This window comes from Lingula anatina, chromosome 3 (assembly GCF_051362555.1).
Source record: "Lingula anatina isolate TDL-2025a chromosome 3, LinAna3.0, whole genome shotgun sequence".
In the NCBI taxonomy this organism is placed as follows: domain Eukaryota; kingdom Metazoa; phylum Brachiopoda; class Lingulata; order Lingulida; family Lingulidae; genus Lingula; species Lingula anatina.
Genome location: NC_141769.1, coordinates 17,369,505 through 17,395,366, shown reverse-complemented (window position 1 = coordinate 17,395,366; position 25,862 = coordinate 17,369,505). Strand labels below are relative to the sequence as shown.

Here is a 25,862-nt window from a genome sequence, read left to right as displayed (position 1 = left end):
AGGAGGTGTGCCATTCAATTAAACTGATTGCAATCAGCGACAGTCCTCGCAGAGTTGGGTCGATCCAGGCAGAACAATGGTATCTATGGGAATGGGGCCTTACACCGTTGCCCGACCATCACAATATTAATATTTATGTTAAAAAGTCAGTGACTGATAGATGACATTTGTGGATTTGTTCGCAAATTTATAGCAGCCTTTTGTCAGCCTGTCCATAATGAATACCCGTACATCATCTTATTCTGATCAGTGATTAAATATACGCCGCATATTAATAAATGAAGCTTTACTTCGTAAATGAAGTTAAAATGAAAGGTAAATGCATATACAGTTGTGCAAGAAGGATTGCACTGGCGTTTGTGTTAATGGTTATTTGTTTGTACTGTATACGAGAAAACGTGTACACATCCCAAGCAGGATTCTTGCCTGGCTCAAGCAGCTACAGAGAATCGGTCAAAGGTATGTTTAATATTGCTCTGTAATATGTATATCTACAGAGGGGTAACAAATTTATTGGATCATCTGTGAGAAATTGCACCATGTGGCATTTGAAAAAGTGATCCGCGATGTATTGCTCACGTAACCAGTGACGACTTTTCATCCATGTGTTATTGAATGTTTTTTTTTTTTCAAATGTTTCTGTCAACTTTCTTCTATGGTGAAAAAACGGGAGCTCACATATGAACACAGAAAAGAAATTGTATCTCTCAGTGAGGATGGTGTAGATGTCCCCAAGATGTGTCTGGTCAGACTGTATAGACAAAATACATTAGCATGCGTTTTAAGGGCATACCACTCGTCTTTAAACCTGTAGTAAAATATACTAACTTAACATAATAGCTTTTCAATAAAACACCAATTGCAAAACCAAATAAACCCATCTGTTGTCCATCTTCAAGCAAAATGATGCAAGACTTTTGTCACCCTTCTGTACTACTGAGTATCCATTGTGTCATGTCAATCTGAACTGACCATCAACAGTAAAAAAAATACCCACAAACAAGACATTACTATGTATAAACAAAACTAATTAATGTGTATAAACAAAACCTGGTTGATTCTTGAAAGAGAGCTCTTATCTAAGTTGGGCAGGCAAATATCAGTCGAGGAAATATTAGTTCAATCTTAAGTTCCACTTTTACACCAACTAAGACTTTTCAACTAATCTATATTCTATTGCAATCTATCTATACGTAGCATCTAAAACTCATGATTTAAGAAAATGGGAAATATCCGGGGGTTTTATTTTACATTTAGGCGTACATGTGCTTTTTCATATTTCAGATGTCAAGAAAAACACAGGGAAACAAGTGATTATCTTAACATACGCCAGATCGGGTTCGTCTTGGCTTGGAAACCTTTTCAACTACAACCCCAGCGCCTTCTATTACTTTGAGCCTCTATGGGCAGTGGAATGGCTATTAAAGTACAACCTTTTTCCGGGCTCATCACACAAAAACGGGTAAGATAAATAATAATTTATTATTGTGGTATTATCGTTGCACTGGTATATTTATTTAAATGCTGATAATTAGCATTCGTGGATAAGGTGACACCAAGTGATCAGTTTTTTCCAAGATGGCTGACGGGTAATCAGAGAATGTTCCATGTTATAACTTCCAGGCTTGCCCCTCGTCCATTGCAAGAGATGCCAAAGGTGAAAGAAATCTTAACAGACTTTCTCAACTGTAGATTCAGTGAGGTTCCGATATCGATTCTCGCCCCAGTACCTCCGTATCACAAATGGTTCACTGTAGATGACAGACATCACCATTTGGGAAGCTTTAAGGCGTGCATATTAAACAAAACTGACGACAGGTCCTGCCGACCACTCTTAACACGTGCGTGCCGCAATGCCAGTATCGTGGCATTCAAAACTATCAGAATGACCTTGCGGATGACGGAGGACATTTTGGATAAGAACCCGGATCTAAACATATTGCATTTGGTACGAGATCCTCGAGGTAAGTTGATTTTGAATACCGAACTATTTGAATTTAGGATATTATATTAAAGGTATATGTAAAGCAAAACAATCATGCAATGCGCAGGTTAGGGAATGAATTAAAATAAACGTATTTAACATTCTAAAGAACAACTATGTGATAATTATAGAACAAATCTGAGATTTTAAAAAGTTTTCATTATGTTCTTGTCATAACATTCCATAATATTTTATGCGTATGTTTAACTCAGAGAGTATATAATATTTTATAATCTGAAATAATTGATTGTGTAATCTAATTCTTGATTTTTTTTTTTTTTTAGGTGCCATGTGGTCAAATTTCAATGCATTTCTTCGTGGCCAAAATAGCTGGGAAAATACAGTCGCGGCCTTTAAAAAAACAACAGACGAACACTGCCAAAACTTAACAGACAACATAAAAACCCGTCTTGAACTAGAAGGGAGGTTCCCAGGCAGAATCATTGACATCCGGTACGAAGACATCGTCAAAAATCCTCTGCGAGAAGCGGTGAATTTATATCAATTTTTAAGACAACCGATGCCTGAGGTGCTTAAAGAGTGGGTGATTAACAGCACAACAGCCCGGTACGACAACGGATGGTACGGTACATCCCGCTCACACCCTATCCACACTGCCTACCAGTGGATACACACCATGGACCGCTGGGCTTTGGAGATGGTGGAGGAGGCTTGCTCTCATGGGATGCAGCACTACCGCTACATACCATTTGCCAATCTCACGGAAAAATATGATGAGCTGTTATCTCAACTTGAATAAGGGGCAACAATGAGACATGTTCAGCCCAAGCTTCAGAAAGGTTACGGCGTGTAATGTTCAATGCTCAGTCATGTTGTGTTCAAAGAAAGGCACATCAAAAAGTAAATACAAACGTATACTGTGTTACGAACATCCTTGACACTGTCTATCATCATGTGTACAACATTTTGAAAGTCTCACGGTTAGGCGGCTGTGGGTATTTATTTCACATACCGTAGGCCTAATAAAGACCTCATTCGTTTCAAAAGCATATAGCAAAGGAGAGTTGCGTTTTTCTCCATACCTCGTACACGGATAATGGCCTGTAAATCATGCAAATTTAATAGCAACCTGACAACTGAAGAATGTTAAAGAAACATTAAGTGATAATTGGTTATTTTCAGGTTATGGCCAACATTAAATGTACCAGTAGATTAGATTCACATATAAGAGTCATATTTATAAAGAATATATGAAAAACCAATAGCCAAACCATATTTAAGTGGCAGAACAGAGATTAGAGAATCCGTAAGCTAGTGTGCACTCACTCGTGGTCATTCGGCTCTTTTGGAAGCTTTCTTCTCCTGTAAAACATTTATGTTATGAAGAATTAACCAGATTTTCTTGACAGGCGATTTGAAATCTTTGACATAAATGATATCAACTATTGAGCTCCATACATAACATACAAATTACAAATGCATTACAAAACAATTCTACTACAATGACATGCATGGTGCCATGGAGAAGACATAAAACATACATTACTCTATCGTATATGATAATTAGAATGCCATGCATAACAAATCCATACTGAGCACCATGACAACTGCCAGCTATAGACAGAACATGTTCATTCAGGGTGTAAACTATTGTGCCATGCAAAAACACAGAATATGAAAAATTGCTGAAAGAAACATAAAAAAAACAGCGAAAATGCAACTTCACTATCAGAGAGGCGTAGCTGCCTTCCGGGTGTGTACCACCATGCCATTTGGATAATATTTCAAAGGCATGTTTTGGGTAAAAAGCAAAATTGACAACCAGTATCAATTGCAGCGGAGAGAGGCAGATAAATAAATAAATAAATAAATAAATAAATAAATAAATAAATAAATAAATAAACAAATAAATTAATTAATTAATAAATTAACATAAAAGATATTTACATACTAGCATAAACATATAAACGCCAAACAAATAAAAGCTCAATAGATAAAGATGGCTTACCTATATATAATGACCACAATCAGGATAACCACTGCGATGAGTAAGGCCACTAAAGCCACTCCTATGATCCATGTCATGTCTCCGCCGCCAGCTTCTTGTATCTGGGAGTCAGTCTTTGAAACTGCGCGGAAAAAAAAGAACTTCATCTTACTAAACTGTTTAATTTATTTAAACTTATTTAACTATTTAATTTGCTATCTCTTTGAATCAACTGTCGGACTTAAATGCCTATGACAGTCATAAAAGACGCTTAAGCCAGCGTTTTTCTCGGTCCAAATTTGAATCTTGTGCCAAACAGAACATTTATTAAGCCAACCAAACATTGTGCAAGCGGACAGCATAAATATGCAGCTTCATGAAAGGAAAGTTGAACAGTAATGTGCCTCATAATGAGAATTTTATTTTACTTGTGTCATTTTATTTCTTCAGACTTTATAAGATACACAACCTTACGAAAAAAAACTCACCTGCATCGCTTTTTGGCGGATTGACAATTTCCTTTTCATCTTTTGGTACAAACTGGATCACTATTTTAGACTCATCCGGCTTCTTTGTCGTGGTTTGCGTCACCTCCGGGAGTTTTTCACTCGGCTTGCGTGTTGATGGGTTTTCATCAGGTATCTCATAGTTGGATATAAAATGATAGGTGGCGTTGAATCCCTTTCGCTCACCCTGTGGATCTGAGGAAAATTCTACGAGAAGGTTGCTGCCAGTGGACATGAGGGAGAAGGGGGCCCGGGCACCACAATAGATGCCCAGGCGTCTGTTGGAGTTGCTTGAACCGTCGTACACTGCCACGTAGTCCAACCTGAGGGGAGAAGCAGAAAACATTACATGGGACGTGTGCGTGTTCATGTGTCAACGGCATTTTAAGGTTAATGTTTTCATGTACAAATTCACGTGAAATTTTAACGGAAAAAGGATAAGTGAGAACGAATTCCATTCAAATATTGAACTAGAAAAGCACTCCGAGAGCGCAGACCTACGCCAAGGCAGCGATTTTTGATTATTATTGATTGATTATTGATCCGGATCACCACCAAAAACTAATCACTTCTAAGTTAACCCATTTCCCACCTACCCTGAAAATGTCATCAAAATCGGTCCATAACTTTTTGAGTTATGTTGATGACAAACAAACGGACAGTCAGACAGGGGTGAAAACATAACCTCCTTGGCGGAGGTAATTAATAACCCACCTTTTGAAACCCTAAAACTACTTAGCAATGATGATCGTGCGGGTTACATTTTGAACCTAAAGTTGGCCTTTTCATTAAACGTGTTTGTCGGTCAAATTTTTTAAAAATAATAATAATAATTGGCAACCATACCTCGATCGGGTTATTAATCGTTTTCAAGGATCTCGACAATCGAAACTTCGGGATTTAATAAAACACAATAAAAATTTCAAATTGAGCCGGAATCATATGAAGTCTAAAATAATATTAGGCCCCGTCCTTCTCTCTGTACGATATAATATCAGTACCTTATGTTATAGGCTATAACTCGGTGAAAAAAGGCCACAGTAGTGATCGAAAACTTTGTGAGGTACTTCTCAAGTAAGTGTCGAAATTGAAAGTTTTAAGCGTATAAAATAATCAAAAGACTACACAGATGAATCTCCATCAAAATATATCAGTACCTGTTTGAACAGATATCTCTAGGATGTGGTTCCAGGTGGAAGTAGTGTATACGGAACAGTATCTGATGGCGTGGCGGGGCGCGTATGTGCCAAGAACACCGCGACGAAGACATGTAGTTCTCGGGGAAATTCGGCGACGCAAACAGTCCTTGGTCCTGGCGCAGCTCCGCGTTGCACGGCCATTCTAAAAATAACAACGGAGTTCAAAGTTACAATTATTATTATTATTGATCCTTCTAAAAACGCCTAAAATTCTGTATTAAGTTTTTGTAAAGCGTTTCCATAAGAACTAATGAGGAAAACAAGGCCATTCAGAGAATATAAAAAGGTGCAGTTTTATGAAACCTGATACCCAATCCAAGAAAAGTAGACAAAAATATTAATCAAACAATGAACTACTACAATAGCCTAGCCTACTATAAAACCAGTTTGCTAAAAACGTGTTCATAAAGTTCGTCACAACAGGTGCAATTGAGTAGCTCGCAGTGGTCACGATAAAAGTAACAAAAAGGATAGACACTAAACAGATGCATAAAAAATAGTGTTATTTCGAAATCCATTGAATAAAAATCGGCACTTATGTACTCCAGCTGCCTTGAAAGTAAAGGTTTTGTTACGGCAAAAAATTGCAAGGATTTACATGCACCGTATCACTCCTCTAAATCTTTTGCCCACTCACCAGCGGAATAAAACAACCGAAACCCGGGGGCGTCACCTACTACGTCAGACGTAAACGTCACGTTTACAACGTTGGTCTTGGAAATCCATTTCTTTGTGTTTGGCTGTGTGCAGTAGATCTGTGTCTGATTTCCTGGCTGTAAGATTTCTGAGAAGACCAGCCTGTCGTTATGGTCAGCGCACGTTTCGGACGTCTGGAGGCCCAAGTCGAAGTGAATGAACGTGAAATGAACCACCTATAATAGAAAAAAAATATTTGTCATTTAGATGATACAGAGTAAATGAGGCAAACTGATGATTAGCAGGTTCTCAAAATGTAAGAATTAGAGAGAGTTGTGTGGTTCGAAATGTACTGTGTTGTGACGTTACAAGTGTGCCGTCTTATGAAATAAAAAAGTGAAAAAAATACAGATAGAAAGAATAGCTCTTGCTTGTATGTGTGGACCAGTATTGAATTCTGTCTGAGAAATGAAGAGGGAACTTATATATTTAGAAAGATACAACTAAGAAATACGAATCTTGACAACAGGGCGCATTCATACCTTATGTTCAGGCACCGTCACCCTCCACTCACAGTGCTGGTGGGGTGCGTAGTTCCGCGGCCAATTCGGTGAGGCGATCGTCCCTTTTGTCTCCTTCAGTTCACCGCCGCATTCTTCCATGAAAAACAAAGGCGCATCATTGAGCCTAGTTCAGACTTTAATTTAAATGTTCATGGTTCAAAACGCGCCATTTGACATATATTTTAATCCCCATAAAAGAAATGAATACAATTATTAGCATCATTACTTAATTCAGCTGGGGTCTAGATGTCCGATAAGCAATGGAGTATCTTTGCGAGAAGGACAGTATGACAGTTACATCCCACTCCGACGCAGATTGTATTCCTGGTCAATAAATTTGGTCGTCTTGAGAAAAAGAGTTTATTAAACGAGGCTGAAGCTACGCTGACCATAGTAGCGTCAACTATACTTAGAACCACAATTAGTATTTGTAAAAATAAATAGATCAGTAAAACGTGATAAAAATAGACCATTACCTAACAAAAGCTTGCATGCATTTACATTCATTGTCACATTGTTTTAAACAAGTCAAACACACAAAGGCTACGGTCATACTTGTGCGCACCCGCCTCGAACCTGCGTTCAGTTCACAAATAGTCTTCTTTTATTTCAATAAGCACATACCTAAGAATGGTTTCATTTCAAAGTGATGGATCTGTGCCATTCCTTGGTTATATAGTCCGCCAATATCACTTCCTGTCTTGGCGCTTATCAGACATGTCCCGTCTCGAATCTACATTGTAAAACATAATTTTAAACTGTGGACTAGAGGGATAAAATATTATAAAAAATAGACATTTTACCAATCACTCGTTAGCCGTGTTAATGATCGTAGGGCGTCAATTTTATGTAGGACACAAACCAATTAGAAAAAAAAAGCAACATGTGCACCAGGGAAGGGAGGATTTCCCTTTGCTTCCATGTCTGATGCGCTAATGGTTGTGATGTGATTGAAAATGTGTGTGTGTGTGTGTGTGTGTGTGTGTGTGTGTGTGTGTGTAGAGGGAGAGGCATGCAAACATACCTGGTAGTCAAAGGAACGACAAATAAAGCCATCTTCTTGGAGGCACATCCTGGCGCAGTAATTAGGAGTAACACCGGAATATTTCTTATGGTTGTTGCCTAGCAACACTGCGTAAGGGGTGGGGTAGAAAAACTGGAGATAGGTTTCTGTAAATAGATGCAAAATATATATAATTTTCTTCTCGCACTCTCACACAGGAGCATGTGACATAGGCTTGCTTAATTACATATGTATTAATTTAATTTAGACCGTATACACTCAGTATGATTGGACCCCGTTTAAGGGCCCATTCCCATTGAAGCACACCCCTCTTGTTTCCAACTTACATACCGGTACATAATCACCACCTTTGCTGTAATCTGTCTTCTACCCAACGTCAGGAGGATGCCTGTTAATCAGTAAAACTGATTGCATTCAGCATGAGTCCCACCTGAGCTGGATCGATTTACGTAGACCGAATGGGAAAGTGAAAACTCACCTATTTTCTCAAAATGCATGACACCCCTCACAAGTCCAGTCTCCAAGCCGTACACATTAGCCGCGATATACTCGCTCATGTAGCAGCCGTGTTCTGAGAACTGATAGTCGATGCTCAGGCAGTGGAAGGTGGCCTCGTCGTTACACAGTTGGGCGCACTCCTCCAGTGACAACCCCAGTCGGACCTGGTTGTACACGTTACCACCAGGGAGGTTCCGTAGCCGCCCGGAGCCGTAGTTGATGAATTGGGACCGTATACCCACTGCAAGTAGACCGTTCATCTTAAAGATTTTTTTTTTTTTACTGAGGTAATTCTGATTCAGTTAATATAATATAATATAATATAATATAATATAATATAATATAATATAATATAATATAATATAATATAAATGAATTTATTGTCGTTTAACGAGTCAACGCAAAATGTGTTAGAGAAGTAATTCAGGTGAGGAAATGGGTTCATAGGGCGGGGAGTTTGACATGCGCAGATTGTGCATTGCACAATAGTATAAAAGGAAATGTGAGATGAGCAGATTTCATTCGAGGCTGTTTTCAGCTTGCTGCGTCTGGTCCAAGTAAATCGCAAATATAAAACAAAGAATATTTTTAATGATATAGAAGTTTGGTCAAGAAAGTGATATATCAGAGAAGGCACAAAATGGAACAGCTGTAATAAGTTTATTGGAGTATTAAAGGGTATGTGCTTAGAAATAATTATGATTAATGAAGTAAACATAGATCAGTGTAAAATGTACAAAATTGGTAACAAAGAAGAGATAGTAGTTGGGATAAGACATTAGAAAATAGTGGTTTCTGATGTACAGTAAATTCTGGGCATTTACACATTCGGTAATATATTTATAAAAATGAAATAGTTCAAATATGGAACGAAAGAATTTATTGAAATATATAAAAGGTGGTTGAAAAGTGTAAAAAAAAAAAAAGGAAAGAAAAAGAAAAGAAGGGAAAGAAAATAGCAGAAGTAGAGGAAATAAGAGAAGTTTGTAAATGGTTATAGTCGGAGAGTTTGTGAAGGACAGTCAGTGCGTGGTGTGTACGCATTCTGTAACGCAGCCAAGCAAACAACAGCTCATAGCAAGGGTTAACGAAATAAATGATTTGTATTGGAAACGGTGGTTGGTTTTTTCGTTGCGAGTTATTAGACAATAAATGATTTATATGCGATTAAGTGAAACGAATAAGTATATAATATAATATAATATAATAATTTGAATTTATTTACAAAGTGTTGCAAGTGACCCATATTTGTACTTACAAAAGGTAAAGAAGGACTTTGTGTTCTAGAATAAATGAAAATTATCTTGAGTTTCATATGCGGGATAAACCTTACGTATTCTGAAGACTTCCAAAAAACGTGTAAACCCGGATAACAGTACCTGGAATTTTCTCGTAACAATCCACGCCGTTAAACTGCCGTAGTCCCCCGGCGCTCTGCGCGTCAAGTTCTGTCAGCCAACAAATCGTGTTCTCGTGATCGTAGTCGAAACCTCGGCACTGGAAAGCCATCTCGTAGATACAGCTTCGGGCGCATTCCTCCACCGTGATAGACGGGAGTTTACGATTGTGTCGGAGGGTAATGACATGGTTTACAATGCGGCTGAACTGCTTGACGTAGTTGGCTGTGCGGAATAAATAAATAAATAAATAAATAAATAAACAAGAGAAAGTTTTTTCTTCATTGTAACTTCTAGACAAATCTTGGGCGTTTGAGGCAGGTCAAAGCGATAAAGTGATTCAAGGTAAATACTACTAAAATGGCAAAACGTTAAAATAATCCTCATACCAAAATAATACTAATACTATATCAAACATGTAACTCAAATGTCCACTATGTGAGTAGTAGCGGATACAAGGGGGAAAGGAGGGTATGTACCACCTCCTAAGTTCCGGAGGTACCCCCCCCCCCTCCCCACTACATAAGAATTATGTAACGAAAAAGTCTTCATCTCTGTGCCCTATATTACAGTTAAATTTTTGTTTAGGCCCCTCTCTCCCAACCAACCTGGCAAAAAACTAAAGGCCCCATCTCCAAGGACACGTGTACGTGGATCGACCTAACTCCGCTGAATGCAAGTAATTTAACAGATTAAGACGCCTCCTCCTGGCGTTAAGTAGAATACAGAAAAGCTGGTGCTTGTACGAGTACACTGGAAACAAGATGCCGCGTCTGAATATTTTTATCTGATTTCAAAGTCTCCGCTGATTTGAGTCCATCTACGTAGACCGATTGTGTCTATGGGAATGGGCCCTTAGCAGGGGCGGATTTAGGGCGTCTTCTGGGTCTTCCGGAAGACGGTCAGATTTTCAGGTTTACATTGAAGACGGTCAAAAATGGAGGATGGATCAACGAAGATAAATTGGAAGACTGTCAGAAAATAACTCTGGATCTGCCCCTGTTTATATTGAGAGTGATCCCGACTTACTTCTGTAATGATCCGTCCCCGTCCCCGGTTCCAGTCGCACCCCGTCGTCCTCGTGGTTCTTCCTGTGAAGGTGACACGTCTTGTGCACGTTGTCAAGCTCAAAAGACCGACATTCAAACTCGGTCTCTTTGACGCAGAGCTCCGCACACGCCTCCACCGAACTATTTAGGAGCTGTTTCACAGACGGAACGGTGAGATGCTCGTTTGCTATTCGGAAGAAAAGGCCCCTGAATGTGTCTGAAAATAAAAAAGACAATGCTGTTGTTATCATTTTGTCATTACTTTTTACACCCAAACAATGTATTTCTGCGATAACGTGGATGAAAACTGCAACACGCTTTTGAAGGCGCATACATGCAGTCCCCCAGTCCCCGATGACGTGACGTCCCTATAGACACAAGAGATCGGAGAAATCATTGAGCTCGGTGGTGTAAAAAACTTTTCGACATACTGAGGCTCTACTGCGTATGAGCTAAAGCATATACATCGGTGCAGACGCTAGACAACTCTTAAGTAAGTTATGCTCCTAGTTATTTATTTATTTATTTATTTTTATTTTATTTTATTATTATTTTTTTTTTTTGTTTAAGAAATATCGTATTCTTTCTGAAGTTAGAAAAAATCTTGGCAACGACCAGAAATAAAAATACACGACAAATATGTTAAGTTCAGGTATCTAATAGTAGTTAAAGAAATGTACTAACAAAGTAAAGACAGTTAACACAGTTTTCAATAAGATAAATAAAAAGAAACAAAGTTAAATTACCATCAGGAAATCCCCTCCCCCATTTGGCAACCCCATTCTAACTGTTACTTATATTTTCGAAATGTTTGATCAACTTTGACAGCTGCATTACGCATTAAAGCACTTTCACAGCAGCTTTCAGAGCCTCATTTCACACAGGAAGTTTTTGACTGAAAGTTGGTTTGAAAATAAGAGTCCGAAAGAATTGTCCACTTTAATTCCGGACTACATGTATAACCACTTTAATAAACTGTTGTTGTCTTTCTGAATTTCGTAATCGATTTTTACTCTAAATGAAATAGAATATTCATTTAACATTGGTTACAGCTGACTAAATTTCATTACGTTCTTTTGTGAAAACGAAAGGGTTCATATCATCAAACTAAACCAGTTTGCACCAATCTACAAAGAAAAATCTCGTTTAAGGTTGATTAAACCATGTAGTTTATCAAACACGATATTAATTCTAAAGGTTTGGCTTTTGTAATACTCTTCAACTGCCAATTTTTACTTTCCCTTTGTTCATTTGTCTGCACCTTAGCTAATTCAATTGTTTATGGTTATAATGAAAGGCCATCATTTCAAGAAATTAATTTATCTGAGTATGTTCATAGAAAGCGTCAAACATCTTCTTCAAATTGCATTCATTTGCATCATGAAATCGCGTCAAAATCTACAAATGATTTTACCCAACAAAACCGATTCCGTCTGAATTCGAAGTTCGGACGGTTTGACCTAACTTAAGTATACAAAGCAAACTGATGGTGACTCATGTCGCCGCTTGTGCGCCAAAAATAAAAATGTTCCCAAACTCTACCAGCCGACCAAGCAAAGTCAAGAAAGAAGTCAGAGTAAACAGGAAGGGAGAAGGCGTGCCAGAATTGTTATTTTAGCTCCAACTCTCCCAGTGTAACCCCACGCCAGCACGTGCTCAATGATCCTCAAATAATTAAAAGAGGTTCAGAAAGGGAGGAAAGGTGCGTGGTATGATAATTCTTGTTTATAAGAAATCTCTTTTATCTAAAATGCATTTTACTCTGACATCGCGGCTCTTTGACAAACGGTGATTATATATATATATATATATATATATATATATATATATATATATATATATATTATGTAGAATGAGTTAGAAAAGAGTTTTGTATGCATGGCATATTCAATTCTGCTCCATTGTAAACACTTGAAAGCTCTCAACTACCATGAGGCGTTTATCACGTATTTTCCAAAGAGTGTCACACTCCCACCAACAAGAAAGAAAATAAAAAAAGAGTTAAATGATAAAAGAAAAGCAAAGGAAGCGATTTTTTATTTTGCAGTGTGTATCTTGGTAGTGTACGTGGAATCAGTTGTATGTGAACCGCAACTCCTACGCGCACTTGTTGTAAACAGAGCTTACAAACGACAAGAGCAGAATGGGTGAAGGAAGCAACCTGCCACTATGTGGATTTATTTCAGACGTTATGGAAAATGCGCAAATTGAAATTAGATCATCAACAGCCAAGTGCCTATGCCTAACGTTGAAAGGAGGGACCAATGGAGAAATCATATAAGAAAACATAAATCAAAATCTCATCACTGGCAAAGATTCATAACATCTCTTCAAACAATCGAGGAACAATCAAGAATAAAGCCGCAACCACCTAAAATTATTTCGTCCCGACATCGTGTCTCTTATTCCAAGAACGTGCTGCTGCCACACATGAAGCAAGTGGGACGTAAAATCATAGAGAATGTTAATAAAATAAGAAAAACTACCCAGCCTACACAAGTCATGTCTGCCAATACACAGACCAAAGAGAATACTTTCTTGGTTCATCCCACTTAGCATCATATTTCAAGAAAAGCATGCAAAAGAATGACAAAAAGATTGTGTCTAGGCAAGTAAGTTTAATGCCGTCTATAAGCCAATGAATAATGTAATAATTTTTAAAGAATCGACATTTTAGGGACACTCACTCGGTATACCAACACCAGAAGAAAAAAAAACGCAACAAGAACACCCGTCTCTGACACAATATGAGCCAAAAACAACATTTTCTCCCGGTTATTATGTCAAATTAGTAGCGGATATGACTTCGTACTTAACGCAATTTATGTTACATATTGCCGCTTTCGCACAGTTGTAATTCTTTAATGCAGCGTGGCTGTCAAAAGGTAATGCCAAGCTCTAGAGAGTGCTTACTTGCGTGTGATTGTTAAAACACACATGACCACGTGCATTGCCAAAGCTAGAGAAGGAAGTAACTAGATGTAACAAAGTGTGTGTGTGTGTGTGTGTGTGTGTGCGTGTGTAGGTGTGTGCGGGTGCGCGCTGACTTACTGTTTTAATGTGTCTGTCTATGAATGTGTGTAGCAGTACACTACGTATCTGTGCGCGTCTTTACACGCGTTTCGTTGTGCATGCTGGAGGAGCTGAATGAACTAATTTCTCCGCAACATCCAACTCCATTTCCTTCTACAACAGTCAATTCATTTCCTGAATCAGGTATTGGATAAAAAATAACTCATAATCATTTCATCTAGCAATAACTCATAATCATTTCATCTAGCCAAAGATATAGCAATATAACCATGCATCTTTTATAAGAGTCCCAAGTATATGCCTATACATACGATATAGGCCTACTGCTAGGAGTCGAAAATAAATTGATCTGCTAGAACGGGTTTTAACCAAATACTACTATATAAACTTCATAAAATAATTCGAAAATACCAGTCAAAATTACAGACAAAACGCATACTGACGTGAAACCCCAACATAAGCACCTACGCAAACTTTGTTCTCAAAAACGCAAAGACTGCGTAGCAAGCTGTGAAATTATTTTGCGATTGTTTTCATGTTTTACTCCATTACTCAAACATGAGAAAGAATAGACCGACAGATCTGCAAATATTAAGTTGGAAATATTTTTTTTAAATACCAGTTTTGGTTCTGACTGATAAAAATTGTATTACTCGACCATTATTCCTTCTAATATCTGTGTACGTCAAAATGCCTAAGCGAGAAAAAAGGAAAAGTAAAGAAAAAAATACTGTAAATGTTGGAACGTTGACCGGCTGATCAAAATCCACCAGTGCCAATGGGGAGCTTAGTCGTTTAAGTCGCGACGTATTGTGCTAACGAATGACACCATACACTGCACATATAAACGGTCTATTATGTGACAATGATATGGACCTCTTCCTATTGGATTTGAAGTATATACCAACTACATGTATATAAAAACATGTTTGGCGTTTTCCAACTGCAAGTCTCGCTCTCGCGCATAAACTTTTTCATTTTGAAACCTTCATAAAAAATCGAAAACGAGGCCTCACCGTGGCATGCGCAGTTGCAGTTTAAAAGATTGAGGATAAGTACATATATACTGAATACTGACAAAAAGAATCTATCTCATTACAAGGTGAACCGAGGTGCCTCTCTTGTGGGGCCTTCAAGGGGAAATTCAATCCTACGAAAAGAAACTGAACGTCTGGCTTCTGAATAAGAGAGCCCAGGAGGTCAGAGTCTGTATAGCCTACAGAGTAGCGTTGATCTGTAACAAACCACCTTTTGTTTATTTACTTATTACTGATATATCTCTTTTTTTATTAATGGAATGAATAGAAACATATAAAACATTTTCTCAACAGAAGCCTTCCATGTTAGTTATTATTATTATTATTATTATTATTATTATTATTACGAATCTTGATACATACATGTACATGTGTATCAAACACAGGGGAAAATCCTGACTCACAAATGGTGCACAAATGTTTTGTGATGTATGTAAGTCACTAGCTATGCTGCTTATTTCTACAGTGTAGGACTTTTGCTCAATATTCCCTGTATAACGTAGGGGTGGGGAAAGTTGTATTTTGTAATTTGTGCTAAGAGACGCATATAAAAGGCAACCCTATACAAAACCAGTTCAAGCATTCTACAGCCACAAACATTTTAATTCTCCTTAATGTCTGCACATGCTTTGAAATGACAGGGAAATGCACAATGCTTAACTTTGATATAAAATGATAGTATTTTTTGTTAAGCGTCTGGGCTACGAAGATGCCATCTAGCATTTATGTCTTTGCTCAATTCTTACCTCCGTGTTAGCATTAAACCCACGTCAATGCAACAATCTTGAAATTTGCACAATTATCCATCTAAAAGATTTATAATTGATTGATGAATATATCTGTAAAACCGAACACTTTCTTAGTTATCTTATTTTCTTTCCATAAATGCATTTATTTCTCAATTCATTTATCTGTTAATTCTTTTATTGCATGCACTTGGACGTGTAATGCATTGTACTAAAACATGTATCCATATTGCAACACCTTGTCTTTACTGTATGGGGTTTAAAGGGGCTAATATCCCACGACTGTGCTGTTTTATCTTTTTTTCACATTAAGGAATCCCCGTCCAGGCGTATAAATATCACAGTGGTCAGCACAAGTTCAGTTCATTTACACGGTATGTACATGTACATGTATCAGGCATAGTGTGCTAAAGTTATAATTATAGGAGAAGTTTTGTGTCGGAATAAAGCGAGATTTGTGGTTGAAAGTCAATACATGACTTAAATATCCTATGCGTATCAGCGCCTTTAATCCTATTAAGAATAAAAATTATTAGAATTCGAGGTCACGCACGAAAGCTTAGGATGGCTTTAAATGTGGTGCATATTTCGCGGTTTGGGATTATTATATCGCTTGCCTTTCTCTCAGTTCAAAAATATGCTACTAATGTTGTACATAGGGAAAAAGATAAAGTATTTATTTCGCTTGAATAGCATTGCATTCATTGCGCCAACGTATGCGCGCGTAATGCGTAGATATTTGAGGTAATATCGGTTTATTTTGCTACAAATACATTATGCTACTTCTAGGCTTAAAGAATGCACCTGAACAATAAGAGAATCTCATTCCCATCTATGATTCACCGACCGCCGTTTTGTTGATTAACAATACTGCCTGCACGTGTGGCGGTTGTTTTTTTAGCCCGGGTGAATGCGAAATGGTACTTATGATTCTCGTGTTTCACATAAACAGTGCCCTTGCCTTTAGTTGATAAGCATAATAACCCATCAGACGTGTCTTTGAGGTGACAGCTCTCTCTCTCTCTCTCTCTCTGTGTGTGTGTGTGTGTGTGTGTGCGCGCGTGCGTGCTTATGCATGTCAACAATTGTGTGTGCATGTACTTGTGTATGTCATTGTAGTCTGTATGTGAGTTCGTGTGTGTGTGTGTGTGTGTGTGTGTGTGTGAGAGAGAGAGAGAGAGAGAGAGAGAGAGAGAGGGGGATCGATATTTTTTACTTTTCTTTCTTTTAACATGAATAATCTTTTTATTAAGTGTTCAAGGACGGGTCTGCCTTTTCATTGGGCATCCGTTGTTCAGAACCACATGCAGTCCTTATCTATCCTCCCGCTTTGAAAAAAACTTTAACTTTTTGCAACTGATCTCTTCTATCAATGCCCCTTTGTTTGATTCTGTCTATATTTGAGACAGACCGCCACCCTCAAAGCTAACTTGAAGTGTAGGTATCAATTTAAATTCAGGTAAGATGTTGAAGATTGGAGGAGTTAGTTTAACTTACAATCCTTTTGAAATTTTGGCAATGGTTTTGCGTTGCTTTGGTGTCAAGAAAATCTCACAGTGGGATAATTCACAAAGCCATTTACCCTGTGAATACACACAATTCTCCCTACGTATTTTCAAGATAAAGACACAGACAGCTAGTACATGCTTTATTGACAAGACGCGCATCTAGCTTTCATTAAGTCAGCACATATGTACACATAACGTGCTCCTTGAAAGGTAAAATTCAAGCATGGGTGAATTTTGCAATAAACCTGATATATCAAAAACACAGGAATGCTGCCCAAGCTCAACAGTGCAGACGCGCACTTGACATTTAGTAAATAGATCTTATTTGATATTTTGCATTCAGCAGGTGAGAACGATAAATAATTGCTCGAAAAATAACGATCCACACTTTTTTATCTTAGCACTAAAAATAATGCTGACATTTGCGTCTTATATGAGGTTGTAATGTTTCCTCACATAGCACTGTGCTAGTGTTACAGTGTATTCAAACCGTAATAAAGATATACGTGTACTTGTCTGAAAGTCCCATATGCAAATATGTACCACTTTGTAACTGTAAATAGAAAGCATTCAATAGATAGGATACCTTTACACTCAATTTAGAATCTTATTTGACTTCACTAGTAAAATGTAGATACTTTAACACTGTATTTTTCTTCGTTATTTTTTAACAGAAGAACACCAGCGTCCTCCTACATCTACTTATCTTACATGCATCTCAACATGAGAACGCAATAACTAAATTTACAAACTAAATATTGTTTCAACATTCTCAGGTCTTGACAGCACAGCGCCTTGTTTTCATGACATAAAATTGAATACCGATGCCAGTCCTGTCAAAGCCAATCCTGTGTAAAAATTGAAGACGGTGGCTGTGTTTTCACATGTATATTATTTTTTAAAATACCTTTGAACAACAGGGAGTTCGAGTGCCATTTTCAAATTTTGCACTTACCCAACTGTGCTTTTTATTTGAAAGATTTTAAAAATTCTTTCAAAAGATGTAAAAGAAAGCGTTTGTATGAGTGAATAGTTTAGAATTTAAATCTAAAATAGTTTAAGTTGTTTTGAAACAGAACTTGATCTGCTTGTTTTTGTCAAAGTCAATTAGGTTGGAATTCAGTGGTAAATGCATCACATATTTCGTACGAATAAGCATTTTTAAAGAATTATTTATAGACCTTATACTACTACATTGGAATTGCCGGGAAAGGGGGGGGGTTATGGTAGTGATTTACCACAGTGAATCAGATAAACAGGTGTAAAATGAACCCCAAAAGAGTGACAAGTAATCCCTGACTTATTGCCAAAGTGCAAAGATATAAAATAGTCAGTTTGATAACTAGATCCTTAATAATTAGATTTCCATTCACCTCATGCACGAGACACCGGGTCATCTGTTATCACCCCGTTATTCAGAATCCCGCCTAGAGTTTCAGAATGCTGAAATCCTTGGCGGATCTAGGATTTTGCACAAGATACGGAATTTTCCCTTGCTTTAATTGGCAAATATAAAATAACAGACGAGGGTAATTCTACTTTACAGAGCATAGAATAAAAAATCTCTTGATTTAGTTTGTTGTGCCGTTCTATGAAGACAAGAAGGGGGATGGGTGAAAAACCAACCTCTGAATGGAGACAGCTTCCCATAAACCTGTGAACTCTGGGTAATTTTCTGCCTTAAGTTACATTGGATGAGAATTTGAAACTAAATACTTGATGATTGATTGGTGCAGAGAAAACTGATTTTCTTTTGTAACGAGTCATGAGTATGATAGACGAGGCAGCTAACGCCCCCTGGCTGGACAGAACTGTGACAACGATTTTATTTAGCACGTTGAGTCTCTTTCTCGGTTCTAAAACTCAACTTGTCCGATGTCTAATTCTCGTAAGCTTTTGTGTAGTGCTCGAAATGTTATACGTGTAGATGCATGGTTAGTAACGGGTTGCAGGGATAAGTGTTAATCCATATTAATTCTGGTTTGAAGAAAAACAACACACTCTAAAATCCACTTGAAAAAATTCTCCAGGTCGACTGTGGTAGAATACGTAAAAGGGTGATCGATCACTCTACAATTTGTCACTTGGAATTACATTTTATTTTGCGTGGAAAGAGGGGATGGGGAATGTAGTAAGGACGTACATGTAGCTACTTGCAGTACTAGTTGGAAAGCATGAACCTGGCGTAGAAAGTCCTTTTGCTCACAATGTTAACGTTGTTACAGTATAATTCCCCGCCCCCCGCCCCCAAAGACGGCCCAGCCTGCTCTACACTTTTTCTTTTTTACATCACAAAAGCGTGGAAATAAGTCTGAATATAATTTTCAGGTCACTATGAAATCCGTGCAGCAAAACGTGAAACTAAATACATCCATATACATCTAGATGATGAGAAAAATATGTCACTGAGTGAAAAAAAAAGCTGGAAAGAAGGAAGGGAGAGGTCTCCATCACAGTCCCACAAGGTAGTCGTGTTTCCTATCAAATTGAGTCCACCCAAAACTGTGCTGCCCGATTGCGATTATCTCATCATTATGTGCAAATCTAATCAATTTTGTTGCCCGCCCAATGTTGCCATTGAGAATAGTCGCATGCTGTCAGATCCGTGTCCTTATTAAGGCTACCGTATATAAGACAGTCAGCATGTCAGTTTAAAATCTGTTGTACCTACATGTAGTATGGTCGACCACACTTACATTACATAGAAACACGCCTAAAATCATGTATGATTTAAAAGCTTAAAGTATCACGTTCATTGTCAATCCTTATGCTAAAATGTTAATATTTTTCTTATATATTTTGAAAAAACTTGGGGTCCTGCATAGTTAAAAATAATCAACATTCTATCCAATGATCCAAGACAAGATCCAAGGACAAGATCCAAACATGATATTACATGTATGAGAAGCACGAAAAGGTCGGGAGCAGAAGATTCGTGTACACTATACACTGTCACAAGTCAGTCATCGTTTAATTGATCTTTCGGGTTTAGTGGAGTTGTCGCATTAAAAGTCGCAGACAATTGTTGACCGGCGACACGGAGCACGAGGGGCTGTGCGATGTCTGGGGGGCATCAAGTTACCCGTCTAATATGACAAATTGTACTCGGAAGTCATGAAAACTGCCGTTTTATACACTCGACTTCTTACCGGATAAATAAAACTCGAGAGCCCATTGAGTGATTCTAAACGACCCCCAGCTCACAATGGAGTTAGAAAAGAACAAGTAAGCGGAGCGAAATATGACTCCGACAGCAAAACGTCTAATCGTCATTGTTGGTCCTGTGTCAACCCAGTTAACTTTTCCAACTGAATGAAGGGCCACGGGGCCAGACGCGAAATTGGAGGCAATACATGGATTTCAGAAGTCTAATTGAGGTGCCGTCTCATATGAAATCAATTCACAAAAGAAAAAATAAATAAATAGATAAAATACGGTAGAATAGAGAGAAACATGAAGATGAATTAAGAATTAAACGAAGAAAATGGTGAGATATTCTTTGTCAAAATGTAACAGAGATATGCATTCCTTAATTCCTACTCGTCGGTAAATATTTTCCTAATAAAACACTTGCAATTGGAATTGTTTATTTATTTATTTTTTTTACAATAAACAGTATGTGGTTATACAAAATGATGAACATCACAGTCTGTGCCATTTGATTAACATGCAGGAAAACTAATGTCTCTGCATGACGTAATGCAGTCAACATTTCACTTGCCACATTATCTCAGAATGAAAGAGCTTGTCTCAAAGTAGGCTTGAGATAGGCAGAAGCATGCGAATCGAATTAACTGTACACAATTACTTTACCCTACACTAGCAATGCCACTGGGGAATTCGATCCGACCTGAGTAATGATTGAAATGCGTTGATGGCACGAGGAAGATGAGGGGCTGTGTCCTTGTCAGTTAGAGATCTAAGGATACAACCAGACAGAGTTCCCTGGCTGAGTAATCCGCGCTTTCTTCCTCCCTCCTACCATGGCCCATAGGAGCCTACGCGTGCGTCTTTTAGACGCCCCTTTACATGCGAAAACGACAAGGCCTATGCCGAGTTCGTCTTTTACTACAGAGCTTTGAGAGCCGAAAATGACATGGCTGTGTCTCTTTCGCCATGATGCGAGATTGACACGACCCATGTCGCGTTTGTCTCTCAAATGACACTGTTATAAAACATGAAATAGGCATAACGTGTGATTTTCGCAGCTGAATAAGTAGACCCTTATAAACGAAGTTGACGTAACTTGAGAGTCATGTCGCTTTCAACTCTCACAAACCTCCAACAAAATCTATCTCCACACAGACGCGCGCGACATGTACTATTGGACATGGGTCAGTTGAAACCCTATTAATCTAAAGGGCTCATGTTACTTTCAGCCATCTCTTATATGTCAAATCCAATTAATTTGAAACAGTGTTGTGCTGTCCCAAAACATTTTTTTTCATTTGAATCCCATCATAATTTAGTGCTATCTAGATAACAGTGTGGCTAATTGCTTGTAATAATTATATGGCCTCATATTTTTATTTTCAAGGATTCAAATATAAAGGGTTTTAAGACGGTCCTTCTGTTTCAAATTAATTGGCTGAAAGTAACATGAGCCATTTAGGTTAATGTCGCTTTCAACTGACCCATGTCCAATTGTAGGCCTACATGTCGCGCGCGTCTGTGTGGAGATAGATTTTGTTGGAGGTTTGTAAAAGTTGAAAGCGACATGACTCTAAGGTCACGTCAACTTCGTTTAGAAGGGTCTACTTATTCAGCTGCGAAAATCACACGTAATGCCTATTTCATGTTTTATAACAGTGTCTTTTGAGAGACAAACGCGACATGGGTCGTGTCAATCTCGCATCTCTGGAGTTCAGTAAGTGGCGAAAGAGACACAGCCATGCCATTTTCGGCTCTCAAAGCTCTGTAGTAAAAGACGAACTCGGCATAGGCCTTGTCGTTTTCGCATGTAAAGGGGCGTCTAAAAGACGCACGCGTAGGCTCCTATGGGCCATGGTACCCTCCCTCTCTCTCTCTATCTCTCTCTCTCTCTCTCTCTCTCATGTTACCAGAATTTTAGCACACTAAGCAAACTTTCCTTAGCTCATGTTTCATTTCTCCCCAAGCCGAAGCAAATTGTTTAAACCTTCAACAAGTAAAAACACCACATCGGCAAGCACTCGGGCAAATATATCACCTCTCGGATTACCTCAGCTGGGAAAAATGTGTAATTCAAAAAACAAGTTCCACATTCACCCTCCTCTACAACGCAATTTTAATGCCAGCCCGGCCTAATTGCCTTCCTCTTTGGAGTAACCTAAGACCTAAGACTGCACTTGTTTTTGAGATTAAAACAAAATGCTCTCCTCTGCCATTAAAGATAATTGCAAGGGAGAATTTTAGAAAAAAAAAGATGTATAAATATTCCCTAACATTCTTTAAGTAATCTGAACTAGTTTTGCGCGGCAACATGCTGCCAGCTGTATACGAAGTTGTTATTTCCATTCCCAGACGTTCCCCGTTGTTCATCTCCAAAGATTATAACACATCAAATTATGTATCATAAAAATATATTAGGCCCAGAATGTGGGGAAGAAATATGTTTGGATGTAAACGGCAAAACGCCCAAGGCGGGAGGAATATACAAGTATAGAAACAGTATGGTTTGGTTAAATCACAGACGGAAGACCATGTGTAAAACGAAGGTCTGCCAGAGAGGTATAAACGCACGTGAAAAGATGCCTCTTTTCGGATTAAATGTTACAGGGTGTATTTTCCTCGGTTTATTATGGTAAAATGGCAAGGAGAGCTGCTATAACGAACTATATAACAAACACGTGTGGTAAACAGACTGGTTTGGATGGTCGTTGGGTTACATCTATCAAAAGCAAAGTTTTCTTCTAGTAACAAATATGGAAGCTGTATAGTAAGACCCACTGGTCCTGGTTTTCTATGACTGAACATTGATTATATACATATAAATACTATCGTTGTTTTGTAATGACTTCTTTTTAAATACCGTGTTAAAATAATTGTGTGTCTGCGTGCGTACTTGCGTATGTGCGTGTGTGCGTGCGTGTGTTTCATGCCCCGAACAAAACGCCATTTTACATGACAGAACACATTTAGAATGTGATGCAGACGCTGAATGACTCACTGAACAAAGCTGAACTAAAATTAAATTGGAATAAAGTCCACTGCGGGGGACTTATTTCTCTTTTGACGAAGAAAAAGCACATGTTCCTCTTTTTCAAACTCCTTAAGTAAATTTGCTACTTACATATAGACATACTTTTTGTATGTCGTCATTTTCTGTTTGGTCGGTTGCATATGATGGTCGTTATTGCTGGCTACATCCTTATAGCGTGTTAATTAAAATGGAAAACCAGCTTACAGCGCCTCCACAGCAAATGTTCTTATATACACTCATATGAATATAATTAAAGGTGCCCCTTTCTTGAATCACACACACACACACACACACACACACACACAAATTACACCGAACGCCTTCGATTTTTATCATAAGATTCCCAATTTTAACGCCCCTTCTTCCATTTATTTATAATACGATATTCAAACGCGTTTTCATACATTTTAATTTAAATTAGATCAAAATAAGTTAAAATTCCTGATCTACATTCAGTCCAGGTTAATTTTATTGGTTATGTCACCTATGTCATCGAAAGTTTCCAGGCTTGTTGGGAATATCAGTCTTTTTTAACAAAATTCTTGTAAAATGGATGACAACTTCATTTTGGCGGGAAGAGTGCAATAAATCGGTTTTCCTTGGGTATGTGACAATTTTCCCATATAACTTCCACTGCTTTATGAATCCGTTCCGACATTCAAATTGAGTCGATTGTTTCTGTGTGTTTTTTACAGTAATCTCTTACGAGATCATATAGGAGGGTAGCCTTCTATGAAGGTCCACGTAGTCTGATAACAAGCACAGATTTCTGAATAATTGCGATAACCGCCGTTTTGGTGGTAAAATGGACTTAACTATTTTTCTATGTGTTGTTTACAATTATGTATTACTGAGGAATTAATGTGGAATCTCATATGAAGACTCGTTACCCTTTTACTCAACTTATAATGCTTATCAATCAAGTTACTATAATTATTTTGACATTGATTAGTCGCCTACTTTCTATTTTACTTTTTTTATGTCACATTTTCTCTTCTTAATTTAATTTTGATAAATAAAACAAATTAATGCAATGTAAAACATATATGTAAGTCATATTATATGATCATTTTTCATGTTTTTTTTTAAATCATATTGAGCCATCATTGTCTGACCCAGAATTTTGCTTAATAGCACAAGGATAAATGGATTTTGTCTCACACAACAAAAGACGGGATAATTTGTAAAATGTTTAGGACGCAAGAAAGTACAAAATTTCTTGGGTTGTCTTATTTGGCTCGCCATTTTTTATTGGCCGGGGGAGGGGGGGTAGATAAAAGGGGAATAACGCAACCAGTAATGGAGTATTCCTGGAGTAAAGAATGGGCTCTTGCCTTTTGTGCCCCCCCCCCCCCTCCTCTCCACTGGGATCCGCTGTTGCTTGTGATACTGTAGCCCACAGTGACGTAAAAGTTTGCTTTCTTTATCGTCTTCTCTCGACTTCTACAAACATACCAGACATATATGTATCTTTAATATATATGTCAACCTTTGTCTAACAACAAAGCTGAAACATGCCGGAGAGTTTTGTGAAACAACACTTTTTCCTGTCTTCAAATGGACATAATCTCACGCAAAGGGTTGTTACATATTTGTCTCAAAACAAAATCAGCAGTTAGATTTGCAACTGCAGCGCTCGTAGAGCGAAACCCACAAAATATTTACTCGACGTTTGCTTGCTTAAGTGTAGTCCTTTTCAACTTCACTATTTGCAACGACATTGAAAAATAAGCTAATCGCTCTTTAGTTTTGTTACCCGGGGGGGCTTGAGGTATTTACGTCTATTTTACCAGAGCTAACTTTATATCGGGTTCCCACGAAGTCAATTACCTAACCAAAGGAAATGAGGAATAAAGTGACGCTCATGTTCTTTTTACATTGCGTTGCTCTCTTCAATTCTCTGAGCACAATGCTTAGAGAGTCACGGTCACCTAACTATGAGCGCGCTCGGGATATACGTGTAAAAATTATCACGGTTTTTAAGGGACTTGAAGGCGCCATCCAAGGCATATGGTTATTCGTCGACAAAGAATGGATTTGTTTTTGTAAGAATATCCCAAAACTTTTAATGCAACTAGTCTGTCGCTAGACACAGACTTGGTACAAAGCAAAAAGGGAAAACATGACTTCTTCTGCTATTATTTTCTATTATGATTATGATTATGATTATTATTATTATTATAATTATTATTATTAAATAATTAATTATATTATTTATTTATTTATCAACAGCATAGCACAGGCCCATTGTGTGTACCGAGAAAGAGAGACTGTCTGCCTGCCTCGCTGCTCTAGAGGTAAACTGCACTCCAGACACGGGACGACCTTTTGCACTAGTACAGCGTATACATCTAAACACCCCTTCAACGTCAAGACAGTTGTAATCAATGTCACCAACCATTGTAATCAGGTGGTGATAACTGGAGTCAGCGGACAAAAAGCAGCTACTGTCACCGTTACGTGCTTTATTGTCGTGAACTGAGACGCAAATGAGACGCAAATGAGGTTCGTGGATTATCAAGAGAAAATAGAAGAAAAGGGGGGGAGGGACAG

General features: G+C 38.0%; 2 protein-coding genes across 4 annotated transcripts in view; one reads left to right on the top strand and one right to left on the bottom strand.

The window, feature by feature from the left end:
• LOC106150688 (uncharacterized) overlaps window positions 1–25,862 on the bottom strand; it is a 33,307-nt gene that overhangs the window by 4,346 nt on the left and 3,099 nt on the right. For 2 of the 3 annotated variants that reach the window (XM_013523668.2, XM_087008699.1), the window contains exons 2-12: window positions 10,785–11,021; window positions 9,738–9,980; window positions 8,339–8,599; window positions 7,861–8,006; window positions 7,461–7,569; window positions 6,816–6,928; window positions 6,275–6,509; window positions 5,596–5,779; window positions 4,421–4,761; window positions 3,954–4,074; window positions 3,272–3,307 (exon numbers count right to left, since the gene is read on the bottom strand). In XM_013523668.2, the coding sequence (XP_013379122.2) occupies window positions 3,272–3,307; window positions 3,954–4,074; window positions 4,421–4,761; window positions 5,596–5,779; window positions 6,275–6,509; window positions 6,816–6,928; window positions 7,461–7,569; window positions 7,861–8,006; window positions 8,339–8,599; window positions 9,738–9,980; window positions 10,785–11,021 (2,026 nt within the window). The remainder of the gene's footprint in view (window positions 1–3,271; window positions 3,308–3,953; window positions 4,075–4,420; window positions 4,762–5,595; window positions 5,780–6,274; window positions 6,510–6,815; window positions 6,929–7,460; window positions 7,570–7,860; window positions 8,007–8,338; window positions 8,600–9,737; window positions 9,981–10,784; window positions 11,022–25,862) is intronic. The other variant, XM_013523743.2, reaches the window with a different exon arrangement.
• LOC106150817 (carbohydrate sulfotransferase 3) lies at window positions 366–3,269 on the top strand. The gene is made up of 4 exons (XM_087007617.1): window positions 366–459; window positions 1,285–1,462; window positions 1,624–1,964; window positions 2,269–3,269. The coding sequence occupies exons 1-4, from the start codon at window positions 366–368 to the stop codon at window positions 2,742–2,744; spliced, it is 1,089 nt and encodes a 362-aa protein (XP_086863743.1). The 3' UTR covers window positions 2,745–3,269.